Below are 24,669 nucleotides of genomic sequence, written 5' to 3' on the forward strand. Positions count from 1 at the left end.
GAGAGACTGGATAAAATAGTATAACACAATGAATGTGACTGTGCGGTGTATAGCGCAGATCAGTTATCAAATTAACACAGACACACTGCTAGTACCATTGTAAAAGCACAGTGTATATATGCATATAGGGACACGCTCCAATTGCAATTTATAGCGCAGAAAAAAGAGAGAGACTGGATAAAACAGTATGACACAATGAATGTGACTATGCTGGTGTATAGCGCTCGCAAACTCAGCTGAGTTGCGGCGCAGGTTACCTCCCGTATGCGCTTGTATTTCCCGGCCGGGAACAGCGTCTCCAGGGTACAGCGGCTGGCGGTGTTTGCTCTATTCCTCCTGTCGGTGTGTGAGACAGAGGATGGTCCTGGTGTTGGCGGCTGGCGGTGGCGGGGACGCGTTTCGCCTGGGGCTTCCTCAGTCCGCCATCATGCTTGTGGGCACCTGCCCACTTCTTATCTCAGGTCTCCGGATTAACCATTGGTGGAGAGCTGTGATTGACATCCCCTTGAGCCTGTATGTTTATGGCTCAGCGCGTATGAACCTTAGCGTAGGCCTGAACCTTATTGAATGAAGAATACTCATTACCAGTGCAGTGACACTGTTGTGTTAGTTAAATAACTATGTATCCATAAATGATTCTGATCCTGCTCTAGATATTTAGAGTTATAACCCTTATATGGATTATCTCATTTAAACAAAGGGGCTCCAGCGTGATGGTGAGTAACTTATATTGAGATTAATCTCAATTGCGATTGAAGCTATAATTCGCAGATTTAATTGGTTAATATACCATTGCTCATATATTGTTTTGTCTGCGCAATGGTTTGGTCGACATGATAGATGATGCCCTCACACCTGTCAGCATTGCTGAAAAACGTGATAGGACATGGAGACTCAGAAAATACTTATGATGACAGATATGATTTCTACCTGGGGGTAACTTGATAGGTCTAGTCGCATGATGGAGTCAGGCATTAGCTGTTCATATATAACTGCTTCCGGATGATATCAATTTTTATCTCTAATTTAAGGTTATATAACTGCTTCCGGATGATATCAATTTTTATCTCTCATTTAAGGTTATAAGCCCCAAATCAAATATGATTAAATGGCAATAATAGTAAGATGAGAGGGTGAAGAATGCTCACTATACTGCTGCTACCACTGCAGTGCATTTAGACAAACAGACATATACCTGTAGGGTACGGTATGAGGAGACAAAAGAGTGTGGGGATGACACTATTGGGGTTCCTTAATGCTGAGCAATTGCTAAAAGCAGCATGGCTTATGTTAATGATAAGAATCGAATTACATTCCTGGAAGAATGCTAAGTTTGTGAGAAAAAAGGAGTGAACAGGAAAAATGACATGTGAGGAGTGAGAAATTAATCACTGGAAATTATTAGCGCAAATTTAAGAATTATACACACAGTAGAGGGAAAGAGTGAGAGGATGAACCTATTCATCAAGGTACCATCCGTGGAGGGATGTGAGTAAGCAAGATACCAATTGGTGTAATTGTGTATTTAAGAGCGGGTCACAGTTTTAACCGTGAGCCTTTATTAATGAAGATGGCTTATTGCCGTGACTGTAAAAATTATTGTGAAACTATTATTAGTTGTATTTGCTTAGTGATGCTTGTACTGTGGAGTCATAAAAAAGTGCGTAGAACAAACTAAACCTGAAAACTAAAGCCACTGCAAACCGTGCGCAACAAAGTAACAACTGGTGAATGAATAAACAAAAGGGAAAAGTTTGAGGATACCGAAATATAAGTCCAAATATTCTATGATATAAATATTTAAGGAAGTGATGAATAATGAGATTGAAATCAAAATAAGTGTAATTAATTCAGGAATGCTGCATAGTTGATATTATCGTTCAAGCCTCCTGGTGTCAAGGACCCCAAAAGAAAAATCCACTTGCTCTCTCTTTTTAGGAGTGCTTGCATGAGGTCTCCTCCTCTTAGACCCAATTTGACCTGTTCTAGGCCCCAAATCTGAAAGCCAGCAGGTTTGCCCGAATGTTTGTGCAGGAAATGACGTGCCACTGTTGTTATCTGCCTCATTTTAGCCTGATTCGTAGTGGCATTCCTTATATTGCCTAGATGTTCCAAGGCTCTTTGCTTTAGCATACGTGACGTCATCCCCACATACATTAGGTGACAGCTACATGTTAGGCAGTAGATCACATTTTTACTTTTACAATTAAAGTAATCTTTGATCGACATGTTATTGCCATATTTGTCCACCATTTTGGTGGTTTTACTTATGTATGGACAAACCTTGCAGCCGCCACACGGATAGCTGCCTATTGTCTTTTTTGTTGTAGTGGTTGGTACATTATTGTAATGACTTTGAACCAACTGGTCCTTCAGACTGGGGGCCCTCCTCCAGCTCATGTTGACCTTTGGTCCTAGTTTTTCCGCAAGGTCCTCGTCATTCAACAGAATAGGCCAATGTTTTTGCACTATTTGCTTGATTTCTTTCCAATCTAAGCAAAAATTTCCCACAAATCTAATGGAATTCTGTTCCTTACTGCTTAAGGGATCCTTTGATTTATAGAGAATTTGTTCTCTAGTGGTCACTAATATGGGCAATGTTTAAGGGGCACTACGAGGGGAATTATGTGTAAGGGACATTACGCCGGAAGCTGACTGGCTGCCGCACGGAGCCAGAGAGGTGAGGGTTGGGGAGGTGACTGTGGGCTCCTGGGCAAACTAATTTGTGGGGGGGGGGGGGGGTGTCCAGTGAACTAGGTTGCCCAGGGGCCCTTCCTAATGTTAAGACGGCCCTGGGACATTCAGCACTGTCAACCTCTCTCCTCTCATTGATGCAGGACACACAGCGTACTCAGGCTGTTTCTGCTCATCCCTGCAGGACACTCAGTGTACTCAGCCTGTACACTCATCCCTACCGGACACACAGCGTACTCAGCCTGTCTACTTATACCTGCAGGACACACAGCTTTCTCAGTCTGTCCGCTCATCCCTTCAGGATACACAGCGTACTTGGCCTGTCCACTCATCCCTGCGGGACACTCAGCATGCTCAGTCAGTCTCTGTTCATCATCTGTCCGCTCATCCTTGCAGGACATGTAGCATGTTCAGCCTGTCTCTGCTCATCCCTTCAGGACACACAGCGCTCTCAGCCTGTCTCTGCTCATCCCTGCAGGACACACAGTATACTCAGCCTGTCTGCTCATCCTTGCAGGACACACAGCGTGCTCAGGCTGTCCCTGCTTATACCTGCAGGACACACAGCTTTCTCAGCCCCTCTGCTCATCCCGTTAGGATTCACAGCATACTTAGCCTGTCCGCTCATCCCTGCAGGACACACAGCGTACTCAGCCTGTCTCTGCTCATCCCTTCAGGACACACAGCATAATCAGCCTGTCTCCTCATCCCTGCAGCAGCGGTGTAGCTAGGTGCCAGGGTGCCCGGAGCAAGGGCATGTTTTGACGCCCCCCCCCCTCCCCCTCCAGCTCTCAGATGGCTGCCCCCCCTCCTTCTGAGAGAAGTTAGATGGAGGGGGAGGGGTGAGAGGCAAATGGAGAGATTGCAGCAGAGAGAGAGAGAGAAAGATGTTAGATGAAGAGTGAGTGAGAGGCGGGTGTAAAGAGAGAGAGAAAAGGTTAGATGGAGCAGAAGGGGGAGAGAGAGAGAGAGGTAGAGGTTAGAGAGAGGGGGAGAGTGCAGGAGAGAGAGATAAAGAGGATAGATGGAGGGGGGAGAGTGCAGGAGAGGGAGAGATAAAGAGGATATATGGAGGGGGAGGGGGTGAGAGAGAGGCAGGCAGGCTGGCAGAGAGAGAGAAGTTAGATAGAGGGGGGAGAAACAGGGGTAGTGCACTTTATTCCTTCTATTCTCAATCTCTCCCCTCTACCAGCTGAGTACATGCTGTGTTGTTTTGTGTGTCCCTCCCCCTCACCCTCATCCCCTCACCCTTAAGCAAGCAGGAGTGCTGCTGTATATGTCCTGGTCGGCGCTGGGTCCTTCCTTGTCAGCGCTGGGTGCTTCCCTGGTCAGTGCTGCTTCCCAGCTTTGCCATCTCTCCTGCAGGTTGGTCAGCGCTGGGCTCTCCTCGCAGCAGCAGCACGCCGCACGGGTCCTGCGTGCTTGATTCACGCCGGGGCTGGTCACTAGATAGTGGCGTTGAGCCCCGGCCGGCAGCATCAGAGAGGGGAGAGGGGAGAGGAGAGGGGAGGGGGACAGGCAAGGAGGCTGGATCAGCCAGACAGCTAACACTGCCGTGCTGACTGGGAAGGGGAAGGCGGAACAGCGCCGCCGACAATGCTGCCCATGCAGCATCATTTAAATAGATTAAAAGGCTGCATATTGACGCCACTGCCTCTCCCCCTGCTGCCGCCGTCAGCACAGAGCGGCAGCAGGTTCTCTCCGGCAGCGGGTACTTATGGCACACAGGGAGGGCAGGGATGCCATTGCGATGCACGGCTCCGGCGCCTTATGACCTTTCTGCGCCCGGAGCTTGCGCTCCGCCGGCTCCGCCCTCCCTACGCCTCTGCCCTGCAGGACACACAGCGTACTCAACCTGTCTCTCCTCATCCCTGCAGGACACACAGCGTACTCAGGCTGTCTCTGCTCATCTCTTCAGGACAAACAGCGTACTCAGCATGATCGCTCATCCCCGCAGGACACACAGCATACTCAGCCTGTCTTCTCATCCTAGTAGGACACACAGCATGCTCTGTCTGTCTCTGCTCATCCCTGCAGGACACACAGCATGCTCAGCCTGTCACTGCTTATCCCAGCAGGACACACAGCTTGCTCAACCTGTCTCTGCTCATCCCTGTAGGACACCCAGCATAATCAGCCCGTGTGGTGATCCCTGCAGGACACACAGCATACTCAACCTGTCTTTGCTCATCCCTGCAGAAAACACAGCATACTCAGCCTGTCTCTGCTCATAAACCAGCAGGACACACAGCATACTCAGCCTGTCCACTCATCCCTGCAGGACACACATTGTACTCAGCCCACCTTTGCTCATCCCTGCAGGACACACATCATCCTCAGCCTGTCTCTGCTCATCCCTGCAGGACACACAGCATGCTCAGCCTGTCCCTGCTCATCTCTGCAGGGCACACAGTGTACTCAGCCTGTCTATGCTCATCCCTGCAGGACAAACAGTGTCCTGCATGCTTGATTCACTCAGCATGATCGCTCATCCCCACAGGACACACAGCATACTCAGCCTGTCTTCTCATCCTAGTAGGACACACAGCATGCTCTGTCTGTCTCTGCTCATCCCTGCAGGACACACAGCATGCTCAGCCTGTCACTGCTCATCCCAGCAGGACACACAGCATGCTCAACCTGTCTCTCCTCATCCCTGCAGGACACACAGCGTACTCAGGCTGTCTCTGCTCAACTCTTCAGGACAAACAGCGTACTCAGCATGATCGCTCATCCCCGCAGGACACACAGCATACTCAGCCTGTCTCTGCTCATCCCTGCAGGACACACAGCATGCTCAGCCTGTCCCTGCTCATCTCTGCAGGGCACACAGTGTACTCAGCCTGTCTATGCTCATCCCTGCAGGACAAACAGTGTACTTAGCCTGAACGCGGATCCCTGCAGGACACACAGCATACTCAGCCTGTCTCTGCTCATCCCTGCAGGACACACATCATACTCAGTCTGTCTGATCATCCCTGCAGGACACACAGCATTCTTAGCCTGTCTCTGCTCATCCCTGCAGGACACACAGCATGCTCAGCCTGTCCCTGCTCATCTCTGCAGGGCACACAGTGTACTCAGCCTGTCTATGCTCATCCCTGCAGGACAAACAGTGTACTCAGCCTGAACGCGGATCCCTGCAGGACACACAGCATACTCAGCCTGTCTCTGCTCATCCCTGCAGGACACACATCATACTCAGTCTGTCTGATCATCCCTGCAGGACACACAGCATTCTTAGCCTGTCTCTGCTCATCCCTGCAGGACACACAGCGTACTCAGCCTGTCCACTCATCCCTGCAAAACACACAGCATCCTCAGGCTTTCCACTCATCCCTGCAGGATACACAGCATGCTCAGCCTGTCTCTGCTCACCACCTGTCGGCTCATCCCTGCTGGACACACAGTGTACTCAGGCTGTCTCTGCTCATCCCTGCAGGGCACACAGTGCACTCCGCCTGTCTCTGCTCATCCCTGCAGGAAACACAGCAACTCAACCTGTTTCTGATTATCCCTGCAGGACACTGTGTACTCAGCCAGTCTGTTTATCCCTGCAGGACACACAGCATTCTCAGCCTGTCTCTGCTCATTCTTGCAGGACACACCACATACTCAGCCTGTCTCTGCTCATCCCTGCAGGACACACAGCTTACTCAGTCTGTCTCTGCTTATCCCTGCAAGACACACAGCATTCTCAGCCTGTCTTTGCTCATCCCTGCAGGACACACCGCGTACTCAGGTGCAGGACACACAACATACTCAGGCTGTCTCTGCTCATCCCTGCAGGACACACAGTGTACTCATCCGTGTCTCTGCTCATCCCTGCAGGACACACAGCGTACTCAGCCTGTCTACTCATCCCTGCAAGACACACAGCATACTCACTCGGGCTTTCCACTTATCCCTGCAGGACACACAGCATGCTCAGCCTGTCTCTGCTCATCACCTGTCGGCTCATCCCTGCTGAACAAACAGTGTACTCAGGCTGTCTCTGCTCATCCCTGCAGGACACACAGTGTACGCCGCCTGTCTCTGCTCATCCCTGCAGGACACACAGCATACTCAGCCTGTCTCTGCTCATCCCTGCAGGACACACAGCATACTCAGCCTGTTTCTGTTTATCCCTGCAGGACACACAGTGTACTCAGCCAGTCTGTTTATCCCTGCCGAACACACAGCATTCTCAGCCTGTATCTGCTCATTCTTGCAGGACACACCGCACACTCAGCCTGTCTCTGCTCATCCCTGCAGGACACACAGCGTACTCAAGCTGTCTCTGCTTATGCCTGCAGGACACACAGCGTACTCAGCTGTCTGCTCATCCCTGCAGGACCCACAGCGATCTCAGCCTGTCCGCTCATCCCTTCAGGATACACAGCATACTCAGCCTGTCTCTGCTTATCCCTGCAGGACACACAGTGTACTCAGCCTGTCCGCTGATCACTGCAGGACACACAACATACTCAGGCTGTCTCTGCTCGTCCCTGCAGGACACACAGTGTACTCAGCCTGTACACTCATCCCTACAGAACACACAAGCTGTCATACTCAGCTTGTCCCTGCTTATCCCTGCATGACACACAGCATACTCAGTCTGGGCGAGATGTATTAAGCCATCAAAAGTGATAAAATGGAGAATGATAAGCCACCAACCAATCAGCTGCTACCTGTCATTTTTCAAACACAGCCTGTGGCATAGCAGGTAGGAGCTGATTGGCTGGCTGTTTATCACTTTTCAAGTTTAGTACATCTGGATCTCTGTCTCTGCTCATCCGTGCAGGACACACAGTGTACTCAGCCTGTCAACTCATCCCTGCAGGACACACAGCATACTCAGGATGTCTCTGCTTATCCCTGCAGGACACACAGCTTTCTTAGCCTGTGCACTCATCCCTTCAGCATACTCAGCCTGTCTGCTCATCCCTGCAGGACACGTAGCGTACTCAGCCTGTCTCTGCTCATCCGTGCAGGACACTCTGTCCTGCAGGGATAAGCAGACACAGGTGAAGCAAACAGTGTACTCAGCCTGTCTCTGCTCATAAACCAGCAGGACACACAGCATACTCAGCCTGTTTCTGCTCATCACTGTAGAAAACATGGCATACTAAGTCAGTCTCTTCTCATCATCTGTACTCTCATCCTTGCAGGACACACAGCATACTCATTATGTCCCTGCTCATCCCTGCAGGACACACAGCGTAGTCAGGCTGTCTCTGCTCATCCCTGCAGAATAAACAGCATACTCAGCCTGTCTGCTCATCCTTGCAGGACACACAGCATACTCATTATGTCCCTGCAGGACAAACAGCGTACTCAGCGTGATCGCTCCTCCCTGCAGGACACGCAGCATACTCAGCCTGTCCGCTCATCCCTGCAGGACACACAGCATAATCTGCCTGTCTCTGCTCATCTCTGTAGGACACACAGCATACTCAGCCTGTCTCTGCTCATCCCTGCAGGACACCCAGCATACTCAGTCTGTCCGCTCATCCCTGCAGGACACACAGTGTACTCAACCTGTCTGGTGATCCATGCAGGACACACAGCATACTCAGCCTGTCTCTGCTCATCCCAGCAGGACACACAGCATATTCAGCCTGTCTCTGCTCATATTCCAGTAGGACACACAGCATACTCAGCCTGTCCGCTCATCCCTGCAGGACACACAGCATACTCATCCTGTCTCTGCTCATCCCTGTAGGACACACAGCATACTCAACCTGTCTGCTCATACCTGCAATACACAGTGTTCTCAGCCTGTCTGTTCATCCCTTCAGGATACACAGCGTTCTCAGCCTGTCCTCTCATCCCTGCAGGACACACAGCTACTCAGGCTGTCTCTGCTAATTCCTGCAGGAAACACAGCATACTCAGCCTGTCTCTGCTCATCCCTGCATGACATACAAAGTACTCAGGCTGTCCCTGCTTTTCATTGCAGGACTCAAAGCATACTCAGCCTGTCCGCTCATCCCTGCAGGATACACAGCATAATCAGCCTGTATCTGCTCATCCCTGTAGGACACACAGCATACTCAGCCTGTCTCTGCTCATCCCTGCAGGACACACAGCATACTCAGTTTGTCTCTGCTCATCCCTGCGGGACACACAACGTACTCAGGCTGTCCCTGCTTTTCATTGCAGGACACACAGCTTTCTCAGCATGTCTGCTCATCCCATCAGGATTCATAGCGTACTCAGCCTCTCTGCTCATCCCTGCAGGACACACAGCATACTCAGCCTGTCCGCTCATCTCTGCAGGACACACAGCATGCTCAGCCTGTCTCTGCTCCTCACTGTAGGACACACAGCATACTCAGTGTCACTGAGCCACCGGTCGCCTCTCTAGGTACGTCAACCTGAGCAGCTCCGGCCGTGACTGGGGTTCACTTTGGACACCCTCTATGAGGTCTTTGGCTTAAAGGTCCTAAGAACACAAAATCAGAACTGGAAATATTTATTCCAAGAAAATGCTACAGAGCTTTAGTGATAAAAATGATTACAAGATGTAACAAAGATTTTAAAAGTACACATATTGATACAACTCAAAATAAAAGGGAAAAAGGACAGAACTGTATCTTACACCTAAGTGCGGATCCTGTAGTGGGGGTCTCCACATGAGATATCTGGTCGATTCCAGCCAGTTTGCGGTTTCCCCGAAGAAGTAACAATTTGTCCACATCGTGATCCAACACATTATTTACTTCCACAGACAGTAAAAGTTCAGTACGAAGCCCATTTCCTGCTAACTCAGTAGCCACGGCAGATAAAGTCTCACGTAGAGGTTCGCCATCATAATGCTCTGTATCATCATCCACTGGTTCACCAACAGTGATCAGGCCTCTGAGCCTCACCAGCTCCAACTGGTACTCACGCTCTGCAACCTCAGCATCAGCCTTTCGTTGGGCTCTGCAATCCGCAGCCTCTCGTACGGCTTTGCGCTCCGCAACTTCTCTGTCAACGATTGCTTGGTAGTGTTGCATCAGCTGGACGGCAAATGCTGGGTTCACATCCTTCATTTGCCTGATAGCTGTTAGAAGGTAACTCTGCAGTGTAGACTTGCTGGGTCCAGCAGAAGTATCTGACCCTGGCAGGACATTGGTTGTAATGTCCAGTGCTGACTGAGCCCCTGGGGTAGGATTGTCCATGGACTGGTTTCCTCCAGCAGCTACAGTCTGATTGGCATCCACGAGTGCCCAAATCACACGTTCTATACTCTGGCCAGACCAAGGGATATTCCTCTGCATACACATGACCGCCAGGACCTCTCTCTCTCCATCTGCTGGTAATCAGCCATCCTGAGTCTCACACTTGTCAAATAAAAAAGATAGGAAAGAAAAAAAAGAGAAGGTAGGGGAACAGAGATTGCACTCACTATGTGACTTTTTTAAAATTATAGTAACGGTCTGAGTTCTGATTCTGGTGATGTGGGTATTTCTCACAAAATTCTACCCACACTCACTTAAGTTCCTAAATTAATTCTCAATCCCACCGCTTGCCACCAAATGTCACGGAAAAACCTGGTCGCCTCCTCAGATACGTCAATCTGAGCAGCACCGGCCGTGACTAGGGTTCACTTTGGACACACAAGTCCCCTCTATGAGGTACGCCGCCACCAGCAGGCTTGATTTAGTGCTTTCAATTTGCGCAAGGTACACCTTGCTCACACCTGACCACACAATACAGTATAAAACAATCATAACGTTATTTACTATTCTTTGGCTTACAGGTCCTAAGAACACAAAATCAGAACTGGAAATATGTATTATTTATTCCAAGAAAATACTTCAGAGCTTTAGTGATAAAAATGGTTACAAGATATTACAATGATTTTAAAAGTACACACAAGAGAAGTATAAAATTACAGAACTGTATCTTACACCCAAGAACTCATTCTGTAGTGGGGGGTCTCCACAAGAAATCTCCGGTCACTTCCAGCCAGTTTGCTGTTCCCCCAAGAAGTAACACTGAGATAAGAGAAGCAGATATACCTGCAGGCTCCCTTATCCCTCCCACTTTGGGATTTGGGATTTTGACCATTTCCTTGCGGGTCACTAGGGAATGTCTCCGGATGAATGAAGAATTGGTCCACTGCTTTGAAGTGGTTTGGTACACAATCCACAAGTGATGAGATCTTAGTAGAGGGGGGGAGCTCCTTTGGACTGTTGCCTAGGCACTATTGCTCTAACCCCCAATCTGGTTTATGAGGGGTCTCAGATCGTATCTGACATCCTAATTTCAGAGAACTATACAGATGGTTACTCTGAGGGAATGTCCACCATGCTTACACTCTGCAGGGGGAAATGGCAGGCAAACCCCCCCCCCCCCTTTAGGTCACATTAAGTTTACACCCATAATACAAGACATGCCCTGATCTCCCACATAATAATAGAAGACACGATTTTACAAACAATACCATAAATACATTGATCTCACACATAGTAATAACAGGAGGCATGCTTTGTTGATCTATCACCTGACCGGATCGCGACACTCAGTCTCTGCTAATACCTGCAGGACACACGGCGTACTCAGGCTGTCTCTGCTTATCCCTTTAGGACACACAGCTTTCTCAGCCTGTCCTCTCAACCCTTCAGGATATACAGCATACTCAGCCTGTCTCTGCTCATCCCTGCAGGACACAGCTTGCTCATCCTGTCTGGTAACCACCTGTTACTGACTCCCCTCACAATGCAGTGGGCAGGTATATTGCTACATCAAGTGTTCTCGGTCACACATACTCACCTGGTCCATCCAGCAATGTCCTCTCTTCCGCTGCTCACTCAAATCTGTAAGCCGCCACACTGTAGTGGAGATGAAGACCTGGCGACCTGCGTGTAATGGTGCTTACAGAGCATCTTCTAATGAAACATTCTGTGCTATAAGAAGCATTAGGACTGTTTCAGGATACTGGCACCAATATAATCTTTGTTGTCCTAGGAGTGAGTTTGCTGTTTATGTATTTATATCTAAGCTTACATATTACTGACACACATTAATATGGACAGTGATCCTTTTAACTTTGCTTTGCAATTATTTTAGGAACTGTATAGAAAAGACTGCAATCTGGCCTCTCAGTTGCTGCAATGTAGCAAAAGTTACTACAGAGCACACAAGCTATCAGAGGTAAGTTACACACATTGTCACACTACCTCCCCAACATCACACATAAAAGACACTGATCTTACTGTAATGGTGTCTGTGGGGCTCATTTATCAACAAGTGATAAAAATTGTTACATATAATAAATTTAGCTGCAGCCAATCAGATTTCATGCATCATGTCTTATGTTTAAATAATGACAGTTAGGAGCTGACTGGAGCACCATTTATCATACACCTCCGTTTTTTGCATTGATTAATGAGCACCTTGATCTCATTTATTGTCTTCTCCCCTCATAGATCCTAGTGACTGTTAGGGACAGAAGAAAGGCAGAAATAAGTCATTCCTGGATGAGGTGGAATTGCAAAGAGTTGGGGTCACAGGAGAGAGAGGACCAGGTGGTATGGTTCAAAGGGAAAAGGTGGTATGGTTCACAGGAAAAAGGGGACAAGGTGGTATGGGTCGCAGGAGAAAGGGGACAAGGTGGTATGGGTCACAGGAAAGAGAGACCAGGTGGTATGGGTCACAGGAGAGAAGGAACATGGGTTAAGGGTTACAGGAGAGGGATAAGGGGATATGGGTCACGGGAGAGAGTAGCCAGGGGGTATGGGTCACAGGAGAGAGGGGACAAGGTAGTGGGGCAGAAGGCAAGATCACAGGGCCAAGATAAAGGGTCACAGGAGAGAGGGGACAAGGTGGTATGGGTTGCAGGACAGAGGGAACAGGAGAGAGGTGACAAGGTAGTGGGGCAGGATCATAGGGCCGAGAGAAGGGGTGGCAGGAGAGAGGGGACCAGATGCTATGGGTCACAGGAAAGAGGGACCAGGTGATATTGGTCACAAGATAGTGGGACTAGCCAACTCCAGTCCTCAAAAGCTACCAACATTTAAGGTTCTCCAGGTCTCCTCACAGAATCATAAGTGAAGTAATTAGCTCCACCTGTGGATCATTTATAATGTGTCAGTCAGTAATGCGTGCACCTGTGCCTCAGCCAGGTGATTAAAAATGTGAACTGTTGGTTGGTCTCGGGGACTGGAGTTAGCTACCACTAGACTAGGGGGTATGAGTAACAGGATTGAGGGGACAAGGTGAAATGGGTCACAGGAGAGAGGGACTGGGTGGTATGGGTCACAGGAAAGAGGGACCAATAATATGGATCACAGGAGAGAGGGAGCAGAAGTTATGGGTCACAGGAGAGAGGTACCAGGGGTTAGGGATCACAGGAGAGAGAGACCAGTTGGTATGGGTCACAAGAGAGAGGTGACAAGCTAGTGGGGCAGGATCATAGGGCTGAGAAGGGGTCACAGGAGAGAGGGTACAAGGTGGTATGGATCGCAGGACAGAGGGACCAGGTGGTATGGGTCACAAGAGAGAGATGGCAAGGTAGTGGGGCAGGATCATAGAACCGAGAGAAGGGGTCATGGGAGAGAGGGGGACAAGGTGGTATGTGTGGCAGGAGAGAGGGACCATATGCTAAGGGTCACAGGACAGAGGTAACAAGGAGGTATGGGTCAAAAGAGAGAGGGACCAGGTGGTTTGTGTCGCAGGAGAGAGGGACAAAATGCTATGGGCCATAGAGGGACCACAATGTATGGGTCACAGGAGAGAGGGGACAAGGTAGTGGGGCAGAAGGCAAGATCACAGGGCCAAGATAAAGGGTCACATGAGAGAGGGGACAAGGTGGTATGGGTTGCAGGACAGAGGGAACAGGAGAGAGGTGACAAGATAGTGGGGCAGGATCATAGGGCCGAGAGAAGGGGTGGCAGGAGAGAGGGGACCAGATGCTATGGGTCACAGGAAAGAGGGACCAGGTGATATTGGTCACAAGATAGTGGGACTAGCCAACTCCAGTCCTCAAAAGCTACCAACATTTAAGGTTCTCCAGGTCTCCTCACAGAATCATAAGTGAAGTAATTAGCTCCACCTGTGGATCATTTATAATGTGTCAGTCAGTAATGCGTGCACCTGTGCCTCAGCCAGGTGATTAAAAATGTGAACTGTTGGTAGGTCTCGGGGACTGGAGTTGGCTACCACTAGACTAGGGGGTATGAGTAACAGGATTGAGGGGACAAGGTGAAATGGGTCACAGGAGAGAGGGACTGGGTGGTATGGGTCACAGGAAAGAGGGACCAATAATATGGATCACAGGAGAGAGGGAGCAGAAGTTATGGGTCACAGGAGAGAGGTACCAGGGGTTAGGGATCACAGGAGAGAGAGACCAGTTGGTATGGGTCACAAGAGAGAGGTGACAAGCTAGTGGGGCAGGATCATAGGGCTGAGAAGGGGTCACAGGAGAGAGGGTACAAGGTGGTATGGATCGCAGGACAGAGGGACCAGGTGGTATGGGTCACAAGAGAGAGATGGCAAGGTAGTGGGGCAGGATCATAGGACCGAGAGAAGAGGTCATGGGAGAGAGGGGGACAAGGTGGTATGTGTGGCAGGAGAGAGGGACCATATGCTAAGGGTCACAGGACAGAGGTAACAAGGAGGTATGGGTCAAAAGAGAGAGGGACCAGGTGGTTTGTGTCGCAGGAGAGAGGGACAAAATGCTATGGGCCATAGAGGGACCACAATGTATGGGTCACAGGAGAGAGGTGACAAGCTAGTGGGGCAGGATCACAGGGCCGAGAGATGCGGGTCACAAGAGAGAGAGGACAAGGTGGTATAGGACAGAGGGGACAAGGTGGTATGGGTCACAGGAGAAAGGTGACAAGCTAGAGAGGCAGAAGGAAAGGATCACAGGGCTAAGAGAAAGGGTCACAGGACAGAGAGGACAAGGTGGCCTGGGTCGCAGGACAGAGGGACCAGATGGTATGGGTCACAGGAGAGAGGGACTAGGGGGTATGGGCTACAGGACAAGGTGGTATGACCCATACCACCTTGTCCCCTTTGACCCATACCTCCTGGTCCCTCTGTCCCGCAACCCATACCATCTGGTCCCCCTATCCTATGACCCAGGATCACAGGACCTAGACAAGGGGTCACGGGAGATAGGGGACCAGGTGCTATGGGTCACAGGAGAGAGGGACCAGGTGGTATCGTTCGAGGGAGAGAGGGGCCAGGTGGAATGGGTCGCAGGAGAGAGGGACCAGTTGCTATGGGTCACAGGTGAGAGGGGTCAAGGTGGTATGGGTCACAGGAGAGAGGGACCAGGTGGTATAGGTCACAGGAAAGAGGGACCAAACAAGGTGGTATGGGTCGCAGGATAGAGGGACAAGGTGGTATTGGTCACAGGAGAGAGGGACCACGTGGTATGGGTCACAGGAGAGAGAAGTAAAACTGCGGCACAAATAGGGGAAAGGGGAGGAGTTTAGTGAGAGAGATGGGTTTGAAGAGCGAGGAAAACCATATTATACAATACCTAGCAACCTTAATATCTATTGATGCCATAAACCTTTTTCTTGCCTTCCATGCAATTAACAACAGTTCTTAGTGAACCCACCCGCCATCTTCTTTGTCTATTGGAGATCTGCTTGTCCATACCATGGTTATAATGATGCACTGAGTGATTACCTGTCTTCTTAATTGTCTTTTGGTGCTTTTCAAGTCTATACCAGTGTTATAATGCACTGAGCGATTACCTGTCTTCTCCATTGTCTACTGGAACTCTGCCTGTCCATACCATGGTTATAATGATGCACTGAGCGATTATCTGGCTTCTCCATTGTCTCGTAGAGTTCTGCCTGTCCATACCACTGCTATAATGCACTGAGTGATTACATGTCTCCTCCTTTGTCCACAGCTGCCCACTGACTTCCAGGACAGAGTAAGTGAACACTTGGAAAAGCATGGGTGTAACCTAAGTGCGCCACTTTCTAGCACCTCATATGCTGATAGCATTCCTACTTGTGTCATTGCTAAGGTGCTGGAGAAACCTGACCCCAGCAGCCTGTCTTCACATCTATCAAGTGCTTCTATGAGAGACCTCAGCTACGAAGATGGAGCTCGAGATTCTGAAGACAAACTCTGTCAGAGGCAGCAGTTCAAGCCTGAGATCTACTGCAGTGACACAGCACTCTACTGCCCAGATGAGAGGAAAAGAGACAGAAGGCAAAGCTTTGATGTGCAAGTCAAACAGGATGTCTTCTTAAGATCTCAGAACTCTACTGACAGCACGGTAGAAGATGGGTTCCACTCCAGCTTCTCACATGAAGCCTTCAATGAATATGTAGCATCTTTACCCACATCTAGTTCCTATTCCAGTTTCAGCGCTACTTCAGAAGAGAAGGAGAACAACCAGGCCAATACTATGACAGCCTCACAGCAGGCCATCTACATGGGAAACAGGGATGACCTATTTGAAAGGAAGTCCACCACAGGTTATGAGAATGCACCAAGTCCTAGGTTTGTAAAATCTTTGTCTGTCCAACACATGGAGCGCAACCCTGAAAACACAGCATCTCCCAACTTTACAAGGTCCTCTTCCTATGTCGAGGAACCTTTTCAGTTCTCCAGAATGCGTTCCCAGCAGGCATTAGGCACTAACAAGTCGCACAGTGAATGCAGGAGCTCCCACCTGTCAGAAGATGACCTGCCAACACAGTGGAGGCAATTAAGTGTGGAGGATATTGGTGCATATTCTTTCAGCAATGATGGACGAATGTCACAGTGTGGTTTTACAGAACAATACTTTGCATCCAGCCCAGTTAAACAGTTGGAGAGCAGGATGAGCCCCTTGTATGGAAGCTACAAACAGGACAGCTTTTCTGAAGGAGAGGAAGTGTGTCAGAGCAGAATGGGCGACTCCTGCTTCCTACGAACAGACTCTGGTTTGAAAATTGACATCAGCGCTAGCTGCAAACAAGAAATGTTATCTAGCTTTAAGTCTAAAGAGGCAAGAGAACAAAAATGTGAGCGGATGTCAGCTCAGATGGGGAATAAGAATGCAGACACAAATGTGGCAGCCAAGAGAGAATATGTGGACGTCAGTCCAAATAGCTCTACAGAATCTCTCAGTCCAAGCCCTCTGGAGGCTTCAGATGTACTCCAGTCTTCCATTGATCAAGGACATACAAGCTTTCAAGGGAAGCCCCAGCAATTCCAAAGAACTGGGAGCATTGGGTTAACTAGGAAAGATAGTCTAACAAAAGCACAACTATATGGGACACTTCTGAATTAATGATCTTCCAAAATGCAATAAGCAAAATTATGGAGGGTATAGGCATTGACACAAGGCAATGACAATGCTGTTGGTTCCTCATGTTTCTGCTGTGCCAATATTAACATTTACTTACTACATTTATGTGTGTGTATATATATATATATATATATAAATATAAAAAGATGGGTTTATCGGAGAGCGCTGGACTTAGTACCACCTACTCAGTTAAACAGCAATTATTAAAATCTAATTGATCACACTTGATATGACAAAACCTTTTCCCCTTCCAGAATGACACAAGAAATTTGTTTGGGATAAAAGTTCTTTATTGAAACCCTAGGGGTTAATAATAAAATTATTATGATTTTAATAATTGCTGTTTAACTGTCTAGGTGGTACTAAGTCCAGCGCTCTCTGATAAACCCATCTTTTTGTGTATCTTTGCTGTCAGACTCTCACTAACAGGAGAGTCTTATCGGAGTAGCAGCTTACTAAAATCATTTAGCGCAATACTGAGGCCATATTGTATTTATACATGGCTATTTTTCAGCAGGCTCCAGCAGGAACTAAGGCCCTTATTCTAGTTCACTCTTTCTGACAAAATATTTCTGAGATGGACAAAACCATGTGCACTGCAGGTGAGGCAGGTGTAAAACCCCACCCAAATCTAATTATCTCTGCACAAGTAACACCTGCCTCACCTGCAGTGCACATGGTTTTGTCCATCTAAGAAATATTTTGTCAGAAAGAGTGAACTAGAATAAGGGCCTGAGTTCCTGCTGAAAAATAGCCCTGTATTTATATATATATATATATATATATATATATATATATATATATATATATATATATATATATATATATATTACTGGTGAGACTCTCCAAACGGTGGTGTCAATGTCTGTGGGTGCCTTCTGGAACAGTAGACTGGGATGTAAAAACAAACAGCGGCATCACTGTGGAGTGATGGACACACTGTTTGTTTTTTCTCTCTCTCTCCCTCTCTCTCTATATATATATTATACACACACTACCAGTCAAAAGTTTGGGGTCGTCCAGACAATTTTGTGTTTTACATGAAAACTGACTCTATCAAATGAGTCTCAAAATGAATAGAACATATAGTCAAGGTTAGAAATAATGGAGCAGATGTATTAAGAGATAAATGCAAGGGTGATAAGGAGAGATAATCGTCCAGCCAATCAGCTCCTTACTGACTTTTTCAAACACAGCCTGTAACATGGCAGTTAGCAGGTGATTGGCTGGACGTTTATCTCTCCTTATCACCATTGGATTTATCTCTTGTTAAGGCTTAATACATCTGCCCCAATGATTTTTATTTTAAATAATAATGTTGTCCTTCAAACTGTTCTTGTCCAAGAATGTTCCTTGTGCAGCAATTACAGCATTGCAGACCTTTGGCAATCTAGCTGTAATTTGTTGAGGTAATCTGAAGAAATTTCACCCCATGTTCCTGAAGCACCTTCCACAAGTTGGATTTGCTTGATGGGCACTTCTTGCGTACCATATGGTAAAGCTGATACCGCAACAACTCAATGGGGTTGAGATTTGGTGACTGCACTGGCCACTCCATTACAGACAGAATTCCAGCTGCTTGCTTCTTCCCTAAACAGTTCTTGCTTTGAATCATTGTCCTGTTGGAGGAGGAAATTGGCTCCAATCAAGCGCAGTCCACAGGGTATGGCATAGCATTGCAAAATGGAGCGATAGCCTTCCTTATTTAAATTCCCTTTTACTTTGCACAAATCTCCCACTTTACCAGCACCAAAGCATCCCCAAACCATCACATTACCTTTACCATGCTCAGACATATTTTCATTTGTCTGCATCTCTCAAATGTTCTTGTGTGATCCAACCACCTCAACACTTTTACACACTTCCTCTGTCCAATGTCTATGTTCTTTGGCCAATAAAAGGAAAAGAATAATATTGGCAGTCTCAGATATGGCTTTTTCTTTGCCACTATGAAAAGAAGGCCAGCATCACGGAGTCAGCACTTCACTGTAGACATTGACATTTTGCTGGTATAATTTAATGAAGCTTAAAAATAAAAATAAGAAAATTTCTGAATGACCCCAAACTTTTGAACCGCTGTGTATGTGTATAATGGGTTGGGATCATTTGGTCTACAGCATGATGGTCGACATTGGAAAATGTCAACATGGGTCTAGGTCGACATGGGAAAAGGTTAACATGGTTCTAGGTCAAAAGGGCATTAGTTCGACAGGTCATTAGTTCGACAATGTCTAGGTCGACAGTCAAAAGGTCGACATGGTGTTTCTCACTGTTTTTTTTACCTGAATGTCAACACAGTCGACTTGGACACAGTTAAAGGTGCACCGCATCCCCTCGCTGCACTCGCTATACGTTGGGCATGGTGCATCGCTATGCTCGGCACACTATTTTATTCTCCCACCACGCCCTAGTGGATGGTAGGGCCCGAAATACCGTCGACCTTTTCACTGTCGACCTAGACACTGGCATACTAACAACCTGTTGAACTAATGACCTTTCTACCTAGAACCATGTCAACCTAATGACTGTCAACCATCATGCTGTAGACAAAATGACCGCATCCCATGTATAATATATAACACTTTTGTGAAAAGCTTCCAATATAACAAAAATGACTGTATAGGCCTTGTCTGGATGAGAGCGCCCTCATTTTATATTTTTGCACAAGGCTATTTGAAGAATCAAAAAAAAGATTTGTACAATTTGTTTTTAAATAATGTAAACTGTTATTTATAGGGCCAGGATAAGGGTCAACACGTATTGTAACCAAAGTCTTAATAAGGACTTCTTGCTTAGCCATCAAATCCAAGACTACAGAAGGAAAGTTATTATTAGTAAAGTGATTGTTCCATAGCAGGAAAATATGACAATTTCAGGTTTTCAGCTCTACAATGTGAGTTCTGCCCAGTTTACAGGACCTTTTGCATGGTGTCCGCGGTTTAGCCTTTGTTTTTACCATAGATCTGGTTTGGGCAGTGTCTACTTCTTCAGTTGTTACTAATGTACTTGTATTTCCACAGCTGGAGAACCACAGGCTGCTTATATATTCCTAAACTTGTATCCCTATGCACTGTTTTTTCTCCTTTTTTAAAAATATATATATAAATCCAATTCTGCTTAAAACCAAAATTATTTTTCTAGGATTATTCATTGGCAAGATCCCATTAACATGAATTTTGGGCCTCCAATTTGTGATCAGAGCAAAGGCATTAGATTAAGCAGATTGCATTGATTTACCAATTGCAATTTTATATACAGTAGTAGTAGAAACCCATTCATTGAAACTACATAGCACAGTGATATATGTGTAATATGCACCAGCATGACTGGCTGGTTCATGAATGGGTGTATGATGTCATATGACTCCAGGCTGCAATATGCAGTGTTCGCTCCCAGCAGGCCTGCTTTCTCTGACTACAGCAGAGTGTTCACTCCCAAAAGGCCGGCTTTCTCTGCATATTGCAGGCTGGAGTCGGAGAAAGCCGGCCTCCTGAGAGCGACCACTCTGACTTCAGCCTGCAATATCCAGAGAAAGCCGTCTTGCTGAGAGCGAGCACTCTGCATGTTGCAGACTGAAGTCAGAGAAAGCAGGCCTGCTGAGAGCGAGCACTTGGACTCCAGCCTGCAATATGCAGAGAAAGCCGGCCTGCTGAGAGCGAGCACTCGAACTCCAGCCTGTAATATGCAGAGAATGCCAGCCTGCTGGAAGCGAGCACTCGGGTTCCAACCTGCAATATGCAGAGAAAGCCACCCTGCTGGAAGTGAGCACTTGAACTCCAGCCTGCAATATGCAGAGGAAGACGGCCTGCTGAGAGCGAGCACTCGAACTCCAGCCTGTAATATGCAGAGAATGCCAGCCTGCTGGAAGCGAGCACTCGGGTTCCAACCTGCAATATGCAGAAAAAGCCACCCTGCTGGAAGTGAGCACTTGGACTCCAGTCTGCAATATGTAGAGAAAGTCGGCCTGCTGAGAGCAAGCACTCCAGCCTGCATTATGCTACACTGCTGGGTGTGGGAATTCCCCTATAAGTGTATTAAGTGTTATCTCACCTCTTCTGTATCTGGCAATGAGCAGAGTGCATTATGCTGATAGGGTCTGGGCCAGTGGCTTACGAAAGTAATTTTTTTATCAGTGCAGACAAGACCCTAAAGGTGCTCATACACTAATATGATTTGGGCCTATTACACCCGATCCCATCGGCCCAAATCAGATGTTTTTGATGGCCCCCGTCGGGTCCGATGCGTGGCCCCTTGCGTATCAGACCTGAGCCAGAGGTTGAACCTGCTGCCCATCCAACCTCTGACTCGGCCCACTCCCGGCTGCGTGGAGCGGGCTGCATCTGATACATTGCATGTGATGTATCGCATGCAATCCTGCCTCCCGGGGAGGTCCCGGGTGGCTCAGATGGCCCATGCTCTGCTGCGATACATCGCAGTAATGTATGGGCATCTTAAGTGCCCCTCATGTACTACTTCAGAAGTAAGTGAGGGGCTCTTTGTTAATATGTTTTCTATAAGCTTGCATTTATATTGGTAACGACGCATGAACTGTCCTTAATAGTGTTGTATTTGGCATAACTCAATGAAAGCAACAAGTTGAAATATTGAATTTTTTTATGAGTATGTCTTTCTAAGAACTGGTTTGTAACCAATAGCAGTCCCAATGGACACCACGTCTGCGAGGACAATTCCTTCCTGCATTGTGCTCCCTACAGCTGGACGCCTCTGTTTTGATTGCCACAGAGTTGTGTGGATTCAGCACAAGTTGGCTCCTCTGTTAAACCCTCTCTCAGGAATACGTTCTCCCATCGGACATCTGCAATGCCACTGAATAGACGTGGCCGGATTAGAAATCATTTTGTATTTCTATGGTTTCTGCCAGGGGCCGTGCACATGAATGTGATCACGGCAGGCACGGTGTAATAGGCGAGAGTCTGTGTGTGCACCATCATTGTTCAAGGTTTGGTTCCCTAGGAAACTGCTCCATGCAAGAAACAAATCAATGATTCTAGATTTTGCTGCCACATTTTCTTCCCCCTATGACATCTCCAAATGTATATTCTTTTAGTCTTTTAAATGTAAACTTTTGTTTTCTGGGGGGAAAAGCAAAAAAGATAACATGAAGAATGCATTTTTAAATATTTTGTAATTTTCAGCAATGATTAAGAAGAATAAAAAAAAATAGTGTTCAAGATGATGGTTTGGGTTTTTGTGATATGTGGAAAGGGAAACTGGAATCTACCATCTGCTTATGAGGAAAGTGGATGAACTTTTGTCCATTTCCAGGATCAGGAGCCCTGCTAGAGACTATGTGGGGGTAAGTGGCATCACTGGGCTCCTTTCTGTCCTCTTGTCCTGGGACGAGGCAAGGCTGTAAATGATGCTCATTGTATTATGTATGTGGCACCATGAGACAGACTGAGTCCCTGTATGAGTGAGGTATGGCCAGACCACACTGTGAATTCCTGGTCCCTTTCCAGCCTTTCCAGCCATGTTTCTTGCAAGCTCGGTCCTGTTGCCAGATGCATAATACAGAATATTTAGCACTTCAATTCTCACTCTATTGATGGATGCTAAGTTCTCTAACACGCACAGAATAATTTTTGCCTGATTGAAAACACAACTGATGAGCACAGAAATGAGAGACAATGGGGCCCATTTATCATTCTATATTGGTGGCTAAATCCCTGAAAACGGATAGCCGCAAATATTAATCCCTGCTTCGATCCCTCCTGCACGCCACTGGCCGCCTCCCCCATAGTTTTCTATTGTGGCCTATTGTGGCATGTAGGGAAGCAGAGGAAGTGTCTGTGTACTACCAGGGGCAGCACCGTACATAGGGCACACATTAAGAACAAAAAAGGGGACACAGAACATTATAGTGATTGAGACAGTACAATAGCATAGGTAACTGCAGCACAATGCTCAGTAAGTCACGTCTGAGGGGTGACTTTGTACTGAGGCTGGAGTGAAACGGATGCATGTACACAATGCTAACCACTGAAAGCAATGAAGAAGGCCAAAGGTGTGAGTGTTGAAGTAGTCACTGAAAGACTGGAGGACTGAGGTAAGTAGAATAACTTAAACAATGTTCGGCTTCAGTCGATGTAAACCAGTGGTTCCCAACCCTGGTCCTCAAGTACCCCCAACAGTGCACATTTTCCCAGGTCTCCACACAGGATCACAAGTGACATAATTAGCTCCACCTGTGGATCTTTTAAAAATGTGTATGAATAATGAGTGCACCTGCTGGGTGACCTGGAAAACATGCACTGTTGGAGATACTTGAGAACCAGGGTTGGGAACCACTGATGTAGACCATCAATGGTGGAGGATATGATGTGAGCACTGCAGGTACAGATGGGGCAGGCTTCTTCTTTGCAGGCGAATTGCCAGAATGTCAGCGCTGGCGATCCGCCAGCAGCCTCGCTAACCATCAAGCTGGTACCACTAACACAGACACTGGAGAGTTCCACCGATGAGGACTGTAAACGATGGTATACACCGATGGTGGTGGTATCGATGTTGACTCTGAATGTTTGCTGGTAATGGATATGCGAGCAGGTATTAGTAGAAGTAAGTAGAGAAGGTAGCAGGAATGATGAATGATCGATGGTAGTGGAAACAATGAAGCTTGTACTGGACTTGGTAGACCCAAGGCAATTTCCCAGTCTGGACACTGGAGGGAGTCAGGCTGCAGCAAGGTGGTAAGCCAAAGTTGCTTTGGAAAGCAGGAAGCACTCAGAGGTAACAGAATACACCTACTGTTTGCTTGGCCCAGTTTCAGCATACTTCTAGGCAGAGAGTGCAGTGGATTGGTTGTAGTGGAGTGACGTCATAATAGCCAGTCCAGGATTGGCCAAGGAGGTCCTGTGAGTCAAACCAATATGGCTGTGCCCATGTTGGAGACAGGAATGATGTTTGGTGTGTATGTGGAAAGGGTTATAATAATAACTATTCTGGTTCTTCTGTATGTGGAAAGGCCTGAGGCCTGTAATGGAAAGAAGGCCTAGTGCTGGGAGTTTGTGAGCAACAAGGCCGCAGACTGTTTTCAGCGGTGCCTGCTGAGATAATATCGCAGGAGAAGCTGGCATCAGCTGGACACTGGAACGCCACAGCGCAGACCTGGATGATAGTCTCTGAGCAAGCCTAGAATGTAAGTGTTACACAGTACAGATGGGATAGAGGGAAGTCTCTGAGCAAGCCTAGAATGTAAGTAAGTGTTACACAGTACAGATGGGATAGAGGGAAGAGATTTCTGTGTACTACAAGGTGGGTCATCTTTGGTCGATACAAACATTTACAAGTGAGGAGGAGAGAGCTGTAACTGAGGTGCAAGAGGGCCCTGCTTCAAGGATCTTACAGTCTAGCGGGAGGGGAGACAGACAAGTGACAGGATGTGCAGGCAAGGAGGCCTGGAGGCAGAAAGCGAGCATGGCAGGGATGGCCAGGACAGGAGGCGGCAGGTAAGGAGAGTAGCCTCAGTACTAGTTTATGAAGGAGGGTATGCTTTGATGAACAGGTGGGTTTTCAGTGAAAGTTTGAAGCATTGCAAGGTTGGGGAGAGTCTTAAGGTACTATTAGTCAATGTCCGACACTGCATCCCATGAGCATATACAAGATTTTGCCTGCTCTGCCTCCTCACTGGAATGAATTATCTCGATTTATATAGAGACTCTGGATGGAGGGAAGATGAGGAGTTTGGTTTTGTCTATGTTGAACTTCAGGGAGCATTC

The 24,669-nt window shown here is 47.5% G+C and overlaps 1 protein-coding gene across 12 annotated transcripts in view; it reads left to right on the forward strand.

Annotated features, from left to right (window-relative positions):
- Nucleotides 1–17,502, forward strand: part of BEGAIN (brain enriched guanylate kinase associated) — a 330,134-nt gene extending 312,632 nt beyond the window's left edge. For 11 of the 12 annotated variants that reach the window (XM_083166756.1, XM_083166758.1, XM_083166764.1 and 8 more), the window contains 2 exons: nucleotides 11,737–11,820; nucleotides 15,539–17,502. In XM_083166756.1, the coding sequence (XP_083022882.1) occupies nucleotides 11,737–11,820; nucleotides 15,539–16,915 (1,461 nt within the window). In that variant the 3' untranslated portion in view covers nucleotides 16,916–17,502. The remainder of the gene's footprint in view (nucleotides 1–11,736; nucleotides 11,821–15,538) is intronic. The other variant, XM_083166763.1, reaches the window with a different exon arrangement.
- Nucleotides 17,503–24,669: the final 7,167 nt, after the last annotated feature.

Source organism: Crinia signifera, chromosome 12 (assembly GCF_055691185.1).
Source record: "Crinia signifera chromosome 12, ASM5569118v1, whole genome shotgun sequence".
Lineage (NCBI taxonomy): Eukaryota > Metazoa > Chordata > Amphibia > Anura > Myobatrachidae > Crinia > Crinia signifera.